Source organism: Rosa chinensis, chromosome 2 (genome assembly GCF_002994745.2).
Source record: "Rosa chinensis cultivar Old Blush chromosome 2, RchiOBHm-V2, whole genome shotgun sequence".
Taxonomy (NCBI): Eukaryota; Viridiplantae; Streptophyta; class Magnoliopsida; order Rosales; family Rosaceae; genus Rosa; species Rosa chinensis.
This window is the reverse complement of record NC_037089.1, coordinates 8,755,798-8,774,748: the sequence shown is the minus strand read 5'-3', so window position 1 is coordinate 8,774,748 and position 18,951 is coordinate 8,755,798. Positions and strand designations below refer to the sequence as shown.

At 39.2% G+C, this 18,951-nt stretch overlaps 2 protein-coding genes and 1 pseudogene across 2 annotated transcripts; 1 reads left to right on the top strand and 2 right to left on the bottom strand.

Moving 5' to 3' along the window:
• The first annotated feature begins 3,884 nt into the window (after window positions 1-3,884).
• On the top strand, window positions 3,885-9,007 carry LOC112185595 (respiratory burst oxidase homolog protein E). Its single transcript, XM_024323857.2, has 13 exons — window positions 3,885-4,682; window positions 4,820-4,979; window positions 5,440-5,488; window positions 6,089-6,202; window positions 6,286-6,708; window positions 6,790-7,173; window positions 7,270-7,365; window positions 7,464-7,579; window positions 7,659-7,998; window positions 8,086-8,274; window positions 8,365-8,493; window positions 8,589-8,667; window positions 8,756-9,007. The coding sequence occupies exons 1-13, from the start codon at window positions 4,100-4,102 to the stop codon at window positions 8,863-8,865; spliced, it is 2,772 nt and encodes a 923-aa protein (XP_024179625.1). The 5' UTR covers window positions 3,885-4,099; the 3' UTR covers window positions 8,866-9,007.
• Window positions 9,008-9,302: 295 nt separating this feature from the next.
• Window positions 9,303-10,220, bottom strand: LOC112185596. The gene is made up of 2 exons (XM_024323858.2): window positions 9,983-10,220; window positions 9,303-9,649 (listed from the first exon to the last, which is right to left on the bottom strand). Exons 1-2 carry the CDS (start codon window positions 10,156-10,158, stop codon window positions 9,514-9,516), a joined length of 312 nt encoding a protein of 103 aa, XP_024179626.1. The 5' UTR covers window positions 10,159-10,220; the 3' UTR covers window positions 9,303-9,513.
• Window positions 10,221-13,122: 2,902 nt separating this feature from the next.
• Window positions 13,123-14,083, bottom strand: LOC112183623 (annotated as a pseudogene).
• Window positions 14,084-18,951: the final 4,868 nt, after the last annotated feature.

The following is an 18,951-nucleotide window of genomic DNA, read 5'->3' as shown; positions in this document are numbered from 1 at the left end:
ATGGTAGATTGCATGATCACCCCTCTCATAGGGTGGTAGATTTTGCACATGCCATGTTGAATCAAAATAGCCAAATTCCTTTCTTGTAGTTGGCCAATGCTAAGCAAATTATTCTTTAATTCAGGGATGTAAAATACCTCACTAATCACTTGAGTTGTCCCATCAATTTGAAGCCTTATGCATCCTCTCCCCATCACTGCCATTTTCATGTTGTTGCCAAGCTTCACTACATGCCGGAATGACTCATCAAGATTAAAAAACCATTGTTTGTTGCCACTCATGTGATTGCTACATCCTGAATCGAGGAACCAAACTTCTTCTCTCCTTGAATTGTGTAGCTCTACATACGCCATTAGTAGCATCTCCTGCTCTTCATCAAGCTCTGCATAGTTTGCACCTTTCTCTCAGCTAGGGCACTCATATTGATAGTGTCCTAGCTTGTGACACTTGAAACATTCCACTAGGGCTTTGTTGAATGGCTGCCTTCCACGACCCCTACCTCTTCCTCGATACATGCCTCGACCTCTGCCTCTGACTCCAACCCTCTCCTCATAGCTGACCTTCAGAGCTTGTTCTTCATTGCCATGCCCATTCATCCTTTGGTCATGGACTAATAGACTACTCTGTAGTTCATCTATTGTCAGGGTATCCAAATCATTGGATTCTTCCACAGAACATACCACATAGTCAAATTTTGTGGTCATGGACCTCAAAATTTTCTCAATGATGACAACCTGCTCCATTCTTTCTCCGTGGATCTTCATCTTGTTGGCAATTGTGAGAGTCCTGGCAAAGTAATCGTCTACTTTCTCCCCTTCCTTCATCTGCAAGACCTCAAACTCTTTCCTGAGGGCTTGGAGTTGTGCACGTTTAACCCTAGTTGAGCCTTGATACTTTTGTCTCATGGAATCCCAGATATGCTTGGCTGTATCTTTATGAAGGATGGTTTCCATGATTGTGCGATCAATGGCCTAGAAGAGGTAGTTCTTCACTTTGAGGTCTTTCAACCTTTGATCCTCCATAGATTTACGTTGAGCTTCTGTCAACTCAACCCCTTCCACTGCTGCTGTGATTCCATTCTCAATCAATCCCCAATACTCCTTCGAGCGCAGAAAATTCTCCATCAACATGGCCCAGTGATCATAGTGGCCATCAAACTTTGGAATGGCCGGTTGCACAAAGCTACCCTCGGTACTCATTCTCACTCACTCTTTCTTTGCTACTTTTCTTCTTTCTCACTCAGTAATCTACCTTTGGTCAGGCTCCGTGGTGGAGCTCTGATACCACTTGTTAGAAACCTGTAATCTAACTCTTCTCACAACACAATATGGAGCTCAAAGCTTCTACTTTATTGAATGAAAACAATTGGCTATAAATAAGCATAGCAATACTGGAATCATAATAGATAACAACCACATTTGCATGACCTAAAATGTGGGGCATTAGTTGAGGAATAATTCAAACCTAATCTAAACCCTAAAGACTAGGGCTTTATTAACAGACTACGTAGAACATGATAATGAATGTGAATAAGTCAAAGTGACTTAATCACCAAGCAACAAATCCTAACAAATTTTTGCCCTAAAAACACTTCAGTCCCTACCTTTCTAATTTCACACGTTTAGTCCATGTACTCAAAAATTTCGGACCAATAGGTCCTTACTGTTACTTTCCATCCAAAATCTAGGTTAAATCAATGACGTGACAATTTTTTGGGGCCAATATATCTATTCTACCCTCACTTTTTTTTAATAAATTTATTCTTTTCTCTTTTTTTAATTTTATTTATTCTTTTCTCTTTTCTCTTTTTCTGTTTGTTTGTTTGTTTTATTATTATTTTTTATTCTGTTTATCTCTTCTCCTCTGCCTCACTCCCTCTGTTCTCTTCACACGCCTCACCTGAAACCATGCACCAAACTCCAGAAGCCTCAGCCAAACACCACCAAACTCCAAACGACGTCGGCGGAGGAGTACTCTACGGTGGAGCAGCTGTTTGTAGCTCCGATTCGAACTCAAAATCGAGGCAGAGAGAGAAGATGATCCGATCTGGGGAGAAGACGACGAACGTCGGTCGGTGGGGTTGGGGATGGTTTGGCGTTCGAACCACCTCGACGTAGCCGACGTCCCTTTGGATTCGGTTTGGTCGTCCGTCGACCCTGGAGCGAAAATCGACGCCAAAATTCTCCTACGGTTTCTAGGCTTTTTCCTTCAACTCCGGCCGAAATCAGTAGTGCATAAGGTGAGAAAATTCATCTACTCTTCATGCTCTACACATTGATGTGCTTGATTTTGATTATAGTTGAGTTTTGATGGAATTGATGTTTTGGGTGTTATCGGCTTCGTCAGAGTTCACCGTCCACAACGGCTTTTTTGGTCTTTTGGGTTTGATTTCGAAGCTAATGTTTGTCCTAGAGAAAATTTGGAGCTCAGTGATGCTTAATTTTGGACTTCTCTGAAGTGGATGCAAACTAAGCGTGGCCAGAGATTAACCGAGCTTTGTCTTCCAATCACGACAATTCAGTTCTTTGCTCAGACTTCTGGTCGAAAATGATTTCAGAACGCTCAGACTTGTGGAGTGATAATTGGAATTAACTGAACTGAGTTTGGTTTAGTTTGGTTGAAATCTCTCTGATTATTAATGCATGATTGTTCGATTGAAAGTTGAGTGGTGAATTGATAAGGTTGATATCTTGTTTGTGTTTTCTTTGTTTATAGAGCTGATGCAGGTGGCGAATGGGGAGGGTGGTGTAGGGGACGCCGCATAGGATGCCATAGGGGGTGGAGGAGGAGACGGTGGAGGTTTCATGGGGCTGGAAGAACAGAAAAAAAAAAAAAAAAAAAAAAAAAAAAGAGAGAGAGAGAAAGAAGAGAAAAATATAAATTAAATAAAAAAGTGAGGGTAGAAGACATTTTGGCCCAAAAAAATTGCCACGTCATCAATTTAACCGAGATTTTGGATGGAAAGTAACGGCAAGGACCTATTGGTTCGAAATTTTAGAGTATAGAGACTAAACGTGTGAAATTAGAAAATCAGAGACTGAAGTATTTTTAGGGAAAAAGTTTAAGGACTAAACAGTATTTAATCATTCTTTTATTTTTTGAGCAAATATCTTTTTTATTCCTACTTGCCATTCTTTTAGGCCATTAATTGAGAAATCAAAATGTATTTCGAGAGTATGTCACATATATATACACTGCGCAGAGTGTTCACGGTGCTAATAGTTGGGAATAATTAGTATAGTGGATACATCGATCTCATATCAGCATAATTTCTTGAACAACAACTCTGAAATAACTCACCACCGCGGCCCGATTGATATACCCACAGTCACTTTCCCCTCTCATTGTCGGATGGGAACAGTGTCATATCCTGTATTGCCCCTCCATCTCCTTCCAGATCTTTCTTTCTCTGTGATCGAGAACTATATCTCAATAACCGTTATCAAATTTAGGAGTCTTTATAAGAATGAGTAAAGTTTGGAGGAAAAGTCTGTGGTGAAAGTGTAATAGGATGAGAGGTCGTAGAAGATGTGCGTTATATGTATGAACACGACATATGTCTTTCATCTTATTAATCATTAAAAGTGTATGAAAATATAGAGATTTAAAACTCTACGTATTTCTTATTTAGTATATTTATGAATAGTGGTGAATCTTAATGAGGACCGGAAATGGACAAACCCCCATAAAAAAAAAAAAGACATTGCAAGAAATGTAACATTTTCTTCTTTTATTTTTCTTAAATTAACACACTCTCTCAAAAGACCCAAAAGAGAGAGAAAAAAGTAATAGTACGTATTATTTTGTATTTGCCTATGTGGGAGCTAATATTCTTTATATATAAGCTTCTCCAAGTGGAATAATTGTCTAGAAGACATTTGGCCTCATGAGCAAAATATCAACTACTCCAACTCTAGAGACCACAAAAGCGTTGGAATCGTGTAGGAGTGATCGGTTGGGAGGTATTTGTCTTGTTTTCTTAGGACCATTCTGAATTCCAGTCCTAACGTGTGACCCAATTAACCCTCCCACCGCTTCATCGTTTCTACTTAGTCCTCCACATTTCAGTCACACAAAGCTGGCCTGAAATATATTTATAATGACGTCGCCGGCGACCCCGTCGTTTGGTTCCAAGCGATCAAACTACAGCTTACCTGATCATGATCGTCAGCACCACCGCCTTTGCGGCGCAATGCTGCCTATATTTCTCAACGACCTCACTAATCACAACAACCAAGACCTGGTTGAGGTCACACTAGAGCTCAACAACGACGACGATGACATTGTCGTGTGCAGCGTCGCGCCGGTGGGGAACGACACGCAGGAGGAGGAGGAGGAGGAGGAAGAGGAGACGGGGACAGGAATGCTAGGAAGGAGCCTCTCCGCTACGTCACGGAGCATTCGCCGCACATTCGGGTGGCTGATCAGATCGTCGTCGTCGAGGACCACCGCGTCTTCCAACTCCGGCGAACTCGCGCTTCCGCCACGAGAGGCGAGGAGGCTGAAGGCGAAGCTTCAACGGACAAGATCGAGCGCGCAAAGAGCTCTCAACGGCCTGAGGTTCATCAGCAAGACCACCGGACCTAGCGACGCCGAGGAGCTGTGGAAGCAAGTGGAGGCCAGGTTCGAGTCGCTGGCCGTCCACGGATTGCTCGCCAGAGGAGACTTTGGTCGATGCATAGGTAAGAATTTAACTTCTATCAAGTTATGGTTTTGACACGTTACGGATATATAGTATAAGCATGTACTGATACGTTAATGTATTATAGAATTTTTTTTTATTATCGGAATTTGAAAATGATTTGATGACCGTGTGAAGGGATGGAGGACTCGGAGGAGTTTGCGGTGGGGATATTTGACACATTGGCGAGGAGGCGGCGGCAGAAAATTACGAAGATCACGAAGGAAGAACTTCATGATTTTTGGATACAAATCTCGGACCAGAGCTTTGATGCGCGCCTTCAAATTTTCTTCGACATGTATGTGTTCTCAGCCGTTGATTAGGTCTACCTTTGAGAGTTGGGGCCAGGTTTCTAACAAATCGACGGCCCCAGATTATGGTCAAATTACCCGCCAGATTAGTCCACTAATTTGTTTTTATTTTTTGGGAAAATTCTCTTTTTGGAGAGTTTTTTGCGTTTGGTTGTGTCTTTTGTGTGTTCTATCTACTTGAATAGATGAACCCACCCACCAAGATTCAAGACCTCTGAAAATTTTAGGTTAAATGCTTTTGAACTATGTGCAAGCTTTGCCTCTTCTGTAGGTGTGAATTTTGCAGACTAGGAAAGCAGTTCATGCTTTTCTAACCCACCAAAAAGTTCATGACTTTCTTACTCATGAAATCCACTAGTCTTATGACTCTTATCTAGTTGTTTAGTTGGTAAGGGATTTTTTTTTTTTTCCCACTTTTGTAAACTTTTCGCTTTGAAATGTTTTCAGGGCAGATAGCAATGAGGATGGAAGAATCACAAGGGAGGGAGTGCAAGAGGTAAATAAATTGTGAAGTAATTGGTTAATTTTCCCAACTGTAACTTAGAAGCAGGGCCGGCCCTAGCCCAAGGCAGACAAGGCAACTGCTTAGGCCTCACTTTGAAACAAGTTTTTGTACTTTATACTATTTAAAGCCCAGTAAAAATTAGAAGTCAAATTACTCAACATATTACCAAGCCATTTGAACTTATCTAGATCTTGTAGAACTAAGCCTCGTATCTTTGCATCAATTTTTCTCTCTCTTTCTACTACAAACTTTCTTGTATATTTTGTACTTGTCTATCTTTAGCTAATGCATACTCGATTTGTTTGAACTTAAATAGTTAACTAATTGCAATTAGGCTCCATTTATAGGTTATGTTATTCTTATTTTCATAGTAGAGACTCAAAATTGTTGTACCAAATACTTTGTTTGTAAAGTATCAAGCATATGCTAAAAATACAGAAAAATAAAAAACAGGTTATGATTTTCACCTTAGGCTTCACTTACCATTGGGACGGCCCTGCCAGAAGTAACTATCTTGCTAGACATGTAATGCTTTACTTGGTGTCTTCTGTATAATCGCATAAAAATGAATTTGAATCTCTTGAGTTCCAGCTTATAATGCTGAGTGCTTCAGCAAACAAGCTATCAAAGCTGAAAGAACAAGCTGAAGAATATGCTTCATTGATAATGGAAGAACTAGACCCCGAAAATTTTGGTTATATTGAGGTAAAAATGAGAACTTTGAAGAATTGATGTTCATGTCAATGATTCAAAAATTTGCCTCTCATGTTTACTTAACCTCTAATCAGTTATGGCAATTGGAAGCACTGCTTTTACAAAGAGACGTATACATAAACTACAGCAGACCATTGAGCGCAGTAAGCGTAGGTTGGAGTCAGAACCTGAATTCCTTCAGGCCCAAGAATCTGCTTCGGAGACTAAATCGTTCACTTCAGTGTCTCATACTAGACAATTTGCAACGCGGTTGGATTTTATTACTGTGGATTGTTGCAATGGCTTCACTTTTTGCCTGGAAATTCTACCAATACAGAAACAAAGCAGCATTTGAAGTCATCGGCTATTGCTTGCCAGTAGCCAAAGGAGCTGCAGAAACTTTGAAGCTTAACATGGCCCTCATCCTTTTACCTGTTTGTCGTAACACATTGACATGGCTTCGATCAACACGAGCTAGGTTCTTCATTCCCTTTGATGACAACATTAATTTCCACAAGGTAAAGGGCTAGTCGGTAGTCACACATTTCCACTAGTCTAGTTCTGTTTTTGTTGAACAAGTGTTTGACATTTTCCTACAGATGATTGCATTTGCTATAGCAATTGGAATAATTGTTCACGCTGGGAACCATGTGGCATGTGACTTTCCTCGTCTAGTAAACTCATCTGCGGAAGAATTTGAGCCAATATCCTCTGATTTCCATGGCAAAAACCCGACGTACAAATTCTTATTCACTGGACCAGAAGGCGTGACTGGAATTCTGATGGTGATTTTTATGGCCATCTCATTCACGCTAGCAGCGAGTCACTTTCGAAGGAACATGGTGAGGCTTCCTGCCCCCTTGAACAAACTGACTGGGTTTAATGCGTTCTGGTATTCTCATCATCTGCTAGGTCTGGTCTACGTTTTGCTACTCATCCATGGAAGCTGTTTGTACTTTGTCCACAAGTGGTATCAGAAAACGGTAAGGAATTTGAGTAACCATAGTTACAACAAAAATTGTGGCTCATTTATGAACTGCTGCCAGTAATACTCATATATGCCTTCCTAAATCTCCCAGACATGGATGTACATCTCTGTTCCATTTCTGCTGTATGTAGTAGAGCGCAGTATCCGAACATGTAGATCAAAACACTATTCAGTTAAGATACTAAAGGTGACCGAACTTCACTAAAATCTAAGCCTGTATAGTTCTGAGTATTTGAGAATTGAGATGTTTGTAGATTACTAAGGTGGTTTATGATCCTTCAACAGGCTACAATCTTACCCGGAAATGTTATCAGCTTAATCATGTCCAAGCCACCTGGATTTAAGTACAGAAGTGGACAATACATATTTCTACAATGCCCAACAATCTCCCCATTTGAATGGTAAGTGTGATTCTGGATGAAACGAACTTCCCTTTCCATTCTCACCTTTTGTTAATTTCATGAATGCAATCGTATTCAGGCACCCATTTTCCATCACCTCAGCACCTGGGGATGAGCATCTCAGTGTTCATATCCGAACAGTTGGAGACTGGACACAAGAATTGAAGCGAGCCATTTCTGAGGGAGATCATTCATTATCTTTAGTTCATCGGACTAGTGTTGCTCAGCCACAAGATATGGATCAAATAAGATTATGCAGCCAACCCAAATTGTTTTTTGATGGTCCATATGGGGCACCGGCACAGGACTACCGCAACTATGATGTCCTACTCCTTGTGGGTCTTGGCATTGGAGCTACCCCTTTTGTAAGCGTCCTTAAAGATCTTCTTAACAGCACAAGAACAGCAGAAGAACAACTGGTACAATTCATAACATCTAAGCAGGTTGTTTGTCACTATCTAATATTCTCTTCTTGGTAACTAAGATTATATGCATTTATGACATAGGATTCAAATACAGAAACTAGTACACCATCAGGCAGCCTAAATAGTTTTACATCATCGTGTTTGACACCCAATGACAAGAAGAAATCACAGAGGACTACAAATGCTCATTTCTATTGGGTTACCAGAGAACCTGGCTCTTTCGAGTGGTTTAAAGGAGTCATGGATGAAGTGGCAGAAATGGATCACAAAGTAAAGCAATGCATTTTTAATCTTTTCAGAACATAGTTATATCACTTTAGGGATGAGCTTCCTGACTCTCTTGTCCTTTTCTCTTAACAGGGTCAGATTGAACTTCACAACTACCTTACAAGTGTCTACGAAGAGGGTGATGCAAGGTCAACTCTAATCACCATGGTCCAAGCTCTCAACCATGCCAAACATGGAGTTGACATCCTATCTGGCACCAGAGTATGATACTTCATTACCATTTCCCTCAACAAACAGTAAACGGGTAATTATTTTCCTAAGCAATAAATGACCTTTCAACATTGATGCTTTTGCAGGTAATGACTCATTTTGCAAGACCTAATTGGAAAGAAGTGTTTACCAAGATAGCTTCCAAGCATCCATTTTCGACAGTAGGTAAAGATAAGCTACCAGAAGTCCAGAACTATACACGTTAAATCAAGAATTCAAAAACAACTGGATCTAAGAATATGTTATTTTGCAGGGGTATTCTACTGTGGGATGCCAATGTTGGCAAAGGAGCTGAAGATGCTATCACTTGAGCTCAGTCACAAGACATCGACACGCTTTGAATTCCACAAGGAGTACTTTTAAAACTAGGAAGTTGCACAAAGATGACACAGCTATTCTTTTGTAATCATTCTGATTATCCATAGATGAAACTAATCATATATGTATAATGATAGTAGCTCAGAAAGATGTAAATGCAATTGTTTACCATATATATATATATATATATATATATATATATATATATATATATATATATATATATATATAAAGAAATGTAGACCAATATCATAGAGAATTTCAATAAAACATGAGAAAAAGATTAAAACTAATGAGCTCCTGCTATTTATTTCCAAAGTTCATAGATGAAGTATTATGGTGATTGACAAAGATATCCACATCACATAATCATCAATATGTATACTACTTCAGGTTCGATGCAAGAGTGGTTTCACACATCTTCGTCTCATATAACAGAAACAAAGTAGGCAGCATTCAGCTTATAGTTTTACTCCAACTTAAATCACAGATAACGGCAGATGCACGAATTCATAACCACAGGAACAAAATCAAGCTTAAAACTTTACCATAATAGTTTAAAAAGGATAACAATGTGAGATGCATTTGTCTCCACAGAAGCTGAAAACTCCTCAAAAATGCACTCTCTAAACAACTAATGTTAGAGAATCACTCATCTATTGAATGCGATAGCTTAACTCAACCTAGGTGCAATCAATCATCTCTGATCTTCTTGAGAAGCTTGTTAGCCCAGCGTTTAACGCGTCGCTTCAGGGTATAGCCAACAATGATCCCAGCAACAAAGGCAATTGCACAGAACTTTGAGCATGTCCACAGCGACACCACTCCTCTGCAAGTAAACATCAATCAAAAATTTACCAATTCAATCCAACTATTGAAGTTCACTTAACCATAACACAAGTTCATATACTAATTCAAGCCTCACCAATACGTGAACAACTCTACTTAAACACAAGCCAAAACAAGTTTGGGAAGCTCAATAGCAAAACCCAGAATCAATTTAAGAAAAAGCGATGAAAGAACCAAACTTTGGTAGTTAAAGACAAGGCATTATGACCCTATTGCATAAATTGATCAAATATTTCACACCAAAGTAACCCAATTCACACATACAATCAGAAATTTATAAACCTTAAAAGGTTAGAGCTAGATGGGTCTGTACCTAACAGGTCTGGCGACTATAATACGAGACTGATCGGACAAAGCGACAGAAAGGCCTTCAGTTGAACGAGGACCTTCAAAGGAAGAAGAAGAAGAAGAAGAAGAAGATGAAGCTTTTTCAGAGGCGGCTTTTACATCTTTTGAGAATTTGCCGACCCATTTTTGAAAGCCCTCCATAGTTCGATGATGGGTCAATGTTTCAAAAACGCAGAACTTAGGGTTTTGTGAGGGTTTATTAACCGGTTTGAGAGCCCGGTTCAAGTTTACTACACCGCCTTTTCACGCCGGTTTAGATTAGAGAGCACGGTTTAATCTTGGGACAGGGGATAAGTCTTTTCTTTCCTAAAGCCACAACTATTTTCTTTTCTGCACAAGCATAATAATTCATTACCGATTTATGGTTTTTCTATAGCTCACCTAATGAACGTTTAAGTAATTTTGAGGACGAATGAATCTGACGGCCGTCTTTATGCATAAAATATTTTTTAATTTAATATATCAGGTTAAAATGTATTTATTTCTCACAGTTTTTTAAAACTATCCGTTAAGTATTAAGACTGACATTTTTATAATCTTGTGTTTTTCTATTTGATCAACAACTGAGAATTACAACAACTAGTAACTCACAACCCTTCACGTATGAGTTATGATCTCACTTTCATAATTTTTAGAGTTTCTTCTTCCTCATCATTTTTTCATAACGTACATGCATGTTCTACTTTAATAGCAAAAGATAATTTAAAATTTTTATCCAAAGAATTTGTAACTGCAATTCTCATGAATCATAATATAGGTTTCATAAGAATTTCTCGGTGTGTGCGACTATGTTGCATATTACTCAATTTGGATATCAACATTAAGGATGAATATGATTTATTGGCTTATAGAAAATGCTTTCAAGCCTTTGACTGAGTGCAATGAAATTGATGAGGTGTTGAAGTCTATATTAAAACTCCTTTTCTTTGTTTTTCTTCTTTTTCTTTTTCTTTTTCCGGATTTTGAATGGGACAAGGATTCCTATACCAAACCAAAACTTAACTCGGGTTCCTACAGGACACAATATACATTGCATCACTAAAGGAAGAGAGAGAGAGAGAGAGAGAGAAATCCAATCGAGGGTTTCTCTCACGAATCTTCTCCTCTTCGATCTGAAAACCAGGGTATCAAGGGTTTACTCAGACTGAGGTATTGGTTGTGTTAATATTATATATGAACTGCTAATTACCGCAAACTTCATTCTGTATATCTAATCTTGTTAGTGGATCGGTCTTTATAGTTTCATTGTTTCTCTCTTCGTTTTCTTTTTGTGGCTTCAGTCATAGGCTGATTATTGGCAACCGGCCATATGAGTTTTCTTTTTGTCTCTTTGTTCTCCCTTCTTTTTATCCAGTTATGGCGCCAAGTACGAGAAGACAAATATGCAGCAATGCAAACCCAAATAACAAAAGGGTCAAAAAGCAAGACCAAACAAAGGAAGGTCAAGAGCAGGTTGATCGAAACGCCATGGCTGTGGACACATTGCTACCTCACCTTCCAGACCTTATTGTTCACAAGATTTTCCGACTCATTCCCACTAAACTTGCCATACGCTTAACCATTATTTCTAAACAATGGGCAAGTGTGTGGTCTTTGGGAGTCCCCCTCTTAGATTTCGATGACGAGGGGGACTCTACTGATCATGATGGTGACAATCTCGTCCGCAGGAAGCTGTTGTTCATTGACTTTGTGGAAAGCTGTTTGAAACATTGCGAGAAAAAGAAGCTCTTGGAATTGGATAGTTTCAGGCTTCGAATGAGATATGATTCTGAATTAATTGGCGCGACAAGAATAGACAAGTAGTTTAGTTTTGTGGTTGATAGATGCGTCAAAGAGTTAGACATCAGCATTCAAATAAAAGATGACAATGATCCGGCCGAAAGCACATACTACTGCATACCCCATACCATTCTCAATATATGCACAATTTCTTACTAGTCTGAATCTGGAGCATGTGAGAATACCGGAGAGTACATCTGCTTGCTTAGTGAATGCGTCAAGTTGAAATATATCAGCGTTTATGCTCAGCACGCGAAGATTATCTTTGCAATGCCCAGAACATGTCGAGATAATGTGAAGGCCACTATTGATATTCCAAATCTCCAAGTTTTTAGCTACGATGGTTATTTGCTGCCTAATGACGTAATCTCTTTGAAAGCTCGAAATCCATTGACTGCATTTATCATGCTTAATTGAGATGATGAAGAAGAAGTTCTAGAACCCACTTTCCTCCCTCCATGGACACATTTTCCTACTTGGTGATATTTTCTTCAAAACTTTGATTGCTGCAATAAAGTAGAGCTAGATATCCGTCACGATGCCATTGCTAAGGTGTGTGTGCGCGCGAGCATATATGTAATTAAGTTAATTATTTTTTTATTGTTAATTGAACTTTTCTGAACATTGTTGCTGCAGGCTATCACATTTCCAGAAAATTTCAGGCAGACATTCTCACCACCCTTACCGAATGTCAAGTATCTCAGAGTCTTGATTATACGTCTTCGTTGTCCCCAAACAGTGGCCAGAGTTTCTGCCTTGACTGACTCTCTGCGTTGGATGGCACCTTATGCATGGTTTACATTAACTTTCTGGGACTATGATGATTGATGAATAATCATTGGTTTTATTTACTATAAAGATTGGTACATCATTCCATACACTAAATCGTACAAAATGATTATTGTTATCTAGCTAGGATTTTTCTTTATGCTTTTATTTATATACAATAGAAGTATTGCCATTCCTCAGAGAGAGAGAGAGAAAGAAAGAAAGAAAGAAAAGGGGGGCTAAACATCCTAGGTTTCACTCGCTCGTAAAAGTTTAAGCATTCGTTCCAAACTCAATTGACGTTGTTGTAGATGTTCCAAGAAAAATTAACTGCAGCAGAAAGTCTGATTCTTCAGTATGAGACATATACACTACATTCTCACAGTTCAATCCGCTATTAATTGTATCATTGTATGTCATAAACCTGCACATTTGAGATCGGTAGAAGTTCTTAATTCATATTACTGAATGGGCCGACCAGCCTAGCTTACAACTAGTGGCTACTCTACTAGCAGCATTGAGCATGTATGTTCAGTTCTTTTTCATCCCAACCGATGATCAATCAACCATTTTATATCCTCCCTTTCTGTTATTCATTGTCTTCTGCCCGACATATCTGCCAAATTGACCAAATAAAACAGTCAGCTAGCCACTCTATTAAGCAAAAGCTCTATAAACATACAACCCTATATGCAAGAATCTAATTGGCTACAATTTGACAAAGACTGCTAACATGATTTGAGGACACTGACCTTCCAAGCATCAGAAGGGTAGCCTGAGGATTTGTCCCTGGTGATATACCAAAAGTACGGAGTGCATCTATACCAATGACGAGGAAATCACCAGCAACAGCCGTGATGCAGCCCCGGCCCCATGGTAACGCCATATGGTGCTTACAGTGCGGCGGCAGAAGTCTGCATCTGGTCAAAGTCAGACTGATCAACTGGCAATGCAGGCCCTATAAACCTAAAATCCTTATTCCCAAACCATCCCTGGAACTTGAAATCATCCATAGACTTGGTCCTGCGAACATCACATCCACTGACCACTGGGCTGTTGAAGTAATTGAATTGAATGATAGGATTCACCTTGACATCAGTTGAAGCCAGCCTCAAAGAACCAGCAGAGACTGGCCCGAGAATCTTCTCCATGAGAGTGGCCACAGTAGGGGCTGGGGATGCAAATTGGATGACAGTGGAGGCTGATTCAATGTAAGCCCCTGATTCAGTAATGCCAACCACTTGAATGAGTGAGTGCTCCAGTGGAATTGGTGGCACAATTGGATGCCATTTCTGGGATTATCAAACATAAGCTGCCCGACATAATGAAGATGATGAGCCACTGGAATCCCACTTTAAGATCTCAATTGAAAGTGGTTCTTTCGAAGAACTCCTGATCTGCGGGGCTTTAGAAACCAGCATTCATTGGCTCATTGCCCTGCTGCCTCCAAGAATGCGTCCTCGGACATTTGGAACACCATCTTCAGATGTGAAGGCTTGTGTGAGAGAGTCAGAGGCATTGACATCCATGAGTGCTGACAGAAACCATCCTGGGTCATCAAGTTTTGATTGCCATAAGCAACACCTCTTTTGAGCAGAAGGACCCGAAAACTGGATGATAGTGTCGCAGCCAAAGGGCACCCAGCAGTGCCACCTCCGCTGGTAATGTAGACATTATAGTAGTCCTCCGATGGGAAGTCAGTGGCGTTGGAAAATAACTTCAGGTAACTTGGCTCTGTTACAAAAACAGAGAAGCATTACCCTCAATTCTGTTACCAAGATATCTTTAAGCAAGAACAAGGTCCCAAGAAAAGAAAGTATCTGGCTTCGAAAACAATTTAATATATTGTAGTTCTCTACAGAATAAAGAGGAAATAACATCTGTATGACTAACCAGAAAGCTCAAAGCAACTATCACAAAACAAAATAACTGTATATATATGAAACATCACTACAGATTAGGAAATAGTTTCCGTCAAGAACAGGGTCTCAGTTTCATTTCACCAAACACAAGACCCAGATGAAAAATTATAAACCACATATCATTTTACTTCTTTGTCTATATGTATTCTCCTTCTTGTAAAGTTTATTCATTCATTCAATATAGAAAACTTGCTCCATTAGATTATGTTTTTCTACATGGTATCAAAGTAGGAACATTTAGTATCCTGTTTTCTGTTTCTTACTTCCCTTGTGGATTGTTTTCTTTTCTTCAAGCTATAGATGGCTGGAGAAATTTCTTCTGGTACTGATGATGTTAATCCTTTCAGTATCAATTCCAATCCAAACATGTTAGGTGTTTCTGAAGTTGAGGGTAATCTCAATCAACGTTTGAGTTCAGTTTTATTAACTGAATACAATTATCTTCCTTGGTCTAGAGCTGTCACTTTGGCACTTGGAGGAAGATCAAAGCTTGAATATGTCAATGGATTTATAACAATGCCTGAAGTCAACTCCACCACTCATGATGCTTGGCTTTGCAAAGATCAGCTTGTTATGTCCTGGTTGCTCAACTCCATGGAGCCCAAGATGGCTGAAATTTTTAGCTACTCAGAATCATCCACGCATCTGTGGAAGCATATCAAGGAGATGTCTGGAAATCAAAACAACTCTGCTCGTGTTTTTCAACTCAAGAAAGATATTGCTAGTCTTCAACAAGAGGAGAAGTCATTTGTTCAATATCTTGGAAGCCTAACAAGTATGTGGAATGAGTTAGATGTATATCGACCTCACACCACAGATGCTAATGTCCTATTGAAGAGGGCTGAAAAAGACAAGATTTTCCAACTTCTCGTTAATCTAAGCTCAGAGTGTGAAGACTGGAGAAGCCACATCCTTTTGAACTCTGACCTACCTTCCTTCAAAAGTGTGTGTGGCACTATTCAGAGAGAAGAACTTTGAAAGAAAGTGATGAACTTGGAAGTCAAGACCAATATTGCAGATTCAAGGGTGTATGCTTCAAATCATAAGCAAGCTGATGATAGAGTCTACAAGGGAAAGCGTCCAGACTTGAAATGCAACCACTGTAGTGGCATTGGTCACACAAAGGATAGGTGTTGGGCACTTCATCCAGAATTGAAGCTAAAGTTTCCAAGGAAAACAAAGGCATCTTGAAGAACTGGAGTACTAATCCTCCACACTGCCTTACTTGGCAAGTTTGCAGGCTCTCTTGCAGAAGCTGACAATGTGAATCAAAGTGATATTCCAGGTATTTTGAAAGCCTCCAATACTACACTTAATATAGGTCTTAAGCATGATTATTGGATTATAGATTCTGGAGCCACATATCACAAATCAACGTACAAACTTGCATGATTTTGAAAAATTGTCTTCTCAAGTATCCGTTGCTAATGGCAAAGGTGCTTCTGTGTTAGGAAAAGGAAAAATAAAATTGTTTTCAAACCACATTAAGTTTGAAGCTTTGTACATTCCTTCCTTTCCTTTCCAATTGCCATCTGTTGGAAGGATCACAAACACTCTAAACTGTCTAGCCATTTTTTCTCCTCACAATGTGATTTTTCAGGATATCATAACCAAGAGGACGATTTGTGAAGGTTTTTTTTTTTTTTTTTTTTTTTTTCCTGAATGGACTTTATTACTTATCTAAGAAGTCCAAGGCCTGTCAAGTTAGTTCAAGTATTGCTGAAGATCACCATCTTTGGCATCAACGCTTAGTTCATCCTTCAAAGAAAGTGTTATCTATTTTGTTACCAAATTTGAACCATGACAACTATCATTGTGAAGTGTGTCAACTATCCAAATTTGCTAGATTGCCTTTTAATTCCTCTATGTCTAGAGCTAATAATCCATTTGAAATCATACACTCAGATATTTGGGATCCTATTCTAGAATCCTTTGATGGGTATAGATATTTTGTAACATTTGTGGATGAATTTACAAGGATTACTTGGTTGTATCTTTTGCAATACAAGAATGAAGTTGTTAATGTGTTCAAAAATTTCCACAGTCTTGTTAACACTCAATTTTCATCTAAAATTCAAGTTTTAGGATCTGATAATGGCTTTGAATATATGTCTCAATTCTTAAACTCAAATTGTATTGTGCATCAAACAAGTTGTGCTGGCACACCACAACAAAATGGGATTGCAGGAAAAAAAAAAACAGAGATTTACTTGAGAAAACTAGATCTATAATGTTTCATGCAAATGTACCAAAGAAGTTTTGGTCACAAGGAGTGCTCACTGCAACTTACCTCATCAACAGATTGCTAAGTCGAGTATTGAATTCCAAGTCGCCTTATGAGGTTTTGAAAGGCAGGAAAATTGACTTATCTCACTTAAGAGTGTTTGGTTGTGTTTGCTATGTTCACATTCAAAATATTCATCGAGACAAGCTTGATCCTAGAGCAGCAAGATGCATTTTTTTGGGGTATTCAACTACCCAAAAGGGGTATAAATGCTATAATTCAGTAAGTAGAAGATTCATTGTATCAAGGGATGTGAAGTTTGATTAGTCTACTCCTTATTTCACAAGGAAATTCGATGTTAATGGTTAGGGGGAGTCATTCCATGATCTATGTCCTCTTCCTAACCCTGATATTGATATTAAAAGATGCCCCATTGTGCCTATTCCTACTCCTAATCATGAGCCTCATGATATCCATCATTTCCCTCATGATCATGAGTTAGAAGATCCTCATGAACAAGAAGAGCCATATGTTCTAAATGAACAGCATAAGCCTATCGCCTAAGTGCCTCATAGAAGGAATCCAACTCGAGAAAGAAATCCTCCTGCAAGGTTTCTTGACTATGTTGCCTACACATCCAAGTATCCCATGACTGATTTTATCAACTATCAAAAGTTGTCCCATGCCTATTCCGCTTATCTTGGTGCACTTGATAATACCTATGAACCTAAAAGTTTCCAAGAAGCTAGTCAACATGAAGTTTGGAAACAAGCCATGGAAGAAGAGCTCCAAGCTCTTAATGACAATGAAACTTGGAGTGTTGTCAAGCTTCCAAAAGGAAAGAAAGTAGTGGGAAGTAGATGGATTTACAAAAACAAGTTACATTTTGATGGAACCATTGAGAGACACAAGGCTCGATTAATTGCTCGGGGATTTACACAAACCTATGGAGTGGATTACAAAGAAACATTTGCTCCAGTTCTACTGTTAGGGTATTGCTGTCTTTGGCTGTTAACTAGGCTTGGTCATTACACCAAATGGGTGTCAAAAAGGTATTTCTGCATGGAGAGCTTGAAGAGGAAGTTTACATGAAGCTTCCCCCTGGTCATCCCCAATCCCATGATCCTGAACTGGTGTGCAAGCTTCACAAAGCCATTTATGGCTTAAAGCAATCTCCTCGAGCTTGGTATGCTAAACTCAGTTTTGTCCTTGAAGAAGTTGGATTTCACAGAAGAAATGCTGATTCTTCACTCTTTGTTCGCCAGGGTACTCATGGAAAATTGTTGTTCTCATTTATGTTAATGATTTGATCATCACTGGTGACAGTGCAGATGAGATCACGTCTCTTAAACAAGCACTTCAAACCAAGTTTGCTATAAAGGATCATGGCTCTCTCAAATACTTTCTTGGTATCGAGATGGCTTCTGCTGACAAAGGACTTTTCCTAAACCAAAGGAAATTAATATGTGCTTGATCTTCTACAAGAAGCAAAAATCATGGATTGCAAACCATCTCGTAGTCCCCTTGATAATAAGCTTCAATTAGATATCAAGAGTGAATCTCTTCTAAACTTGAGTTACTACCAAAGGTTAGTCGGAAAAATCATTTACCTTACCATTACTCGACCTGATATCTCATATTCTGTGAGCATTGTTAGTCAATTATGCATGCTCCTACTATTACTCACTTGAACATTGTCAAGCACATCCTTAAGGGTTCAGTTGGAAGGGTATCATTGCTAAAAAACAATGGTAATACAAACATCATGGGATATGCTGATGTTGACTAGGCAGGAAATGCTCTTGATTGAAAAAGCACAATTGGTTTATGTACTTTTGTTGGTGGCAATCTTGTAACATGGAGGAGTAAGAAACAAAGTGTAATTGCTCGATCAAGTGCTGAGGCTGAATATCGTGCCATGGCCTTCTGCTGCATGTGAATTGATTTGGTTGAAGGGTCTCCTTTCCGACTTAGGATTCTCTAGTAATCAACCTATGTCACTTTTCTGTGATAATCAAGCTGCAATGCACATTGCCTCAAATCCTGTTTTCCATGAGCGTACTAAACACATTGAGGTTGATTGCCACTTTATTAGAGCTCAAGTTCAGTCCAAAGTGATTGAAACTCATTACACCAGAAGCAAGGATCAGACATTTTTACTAAATCTCTTCCTGCTACTCATTTTCAGAATATTCTTAGCAACTTGGTTTAATCAACCCTCTTGACCCAGCTTGAGGGGGA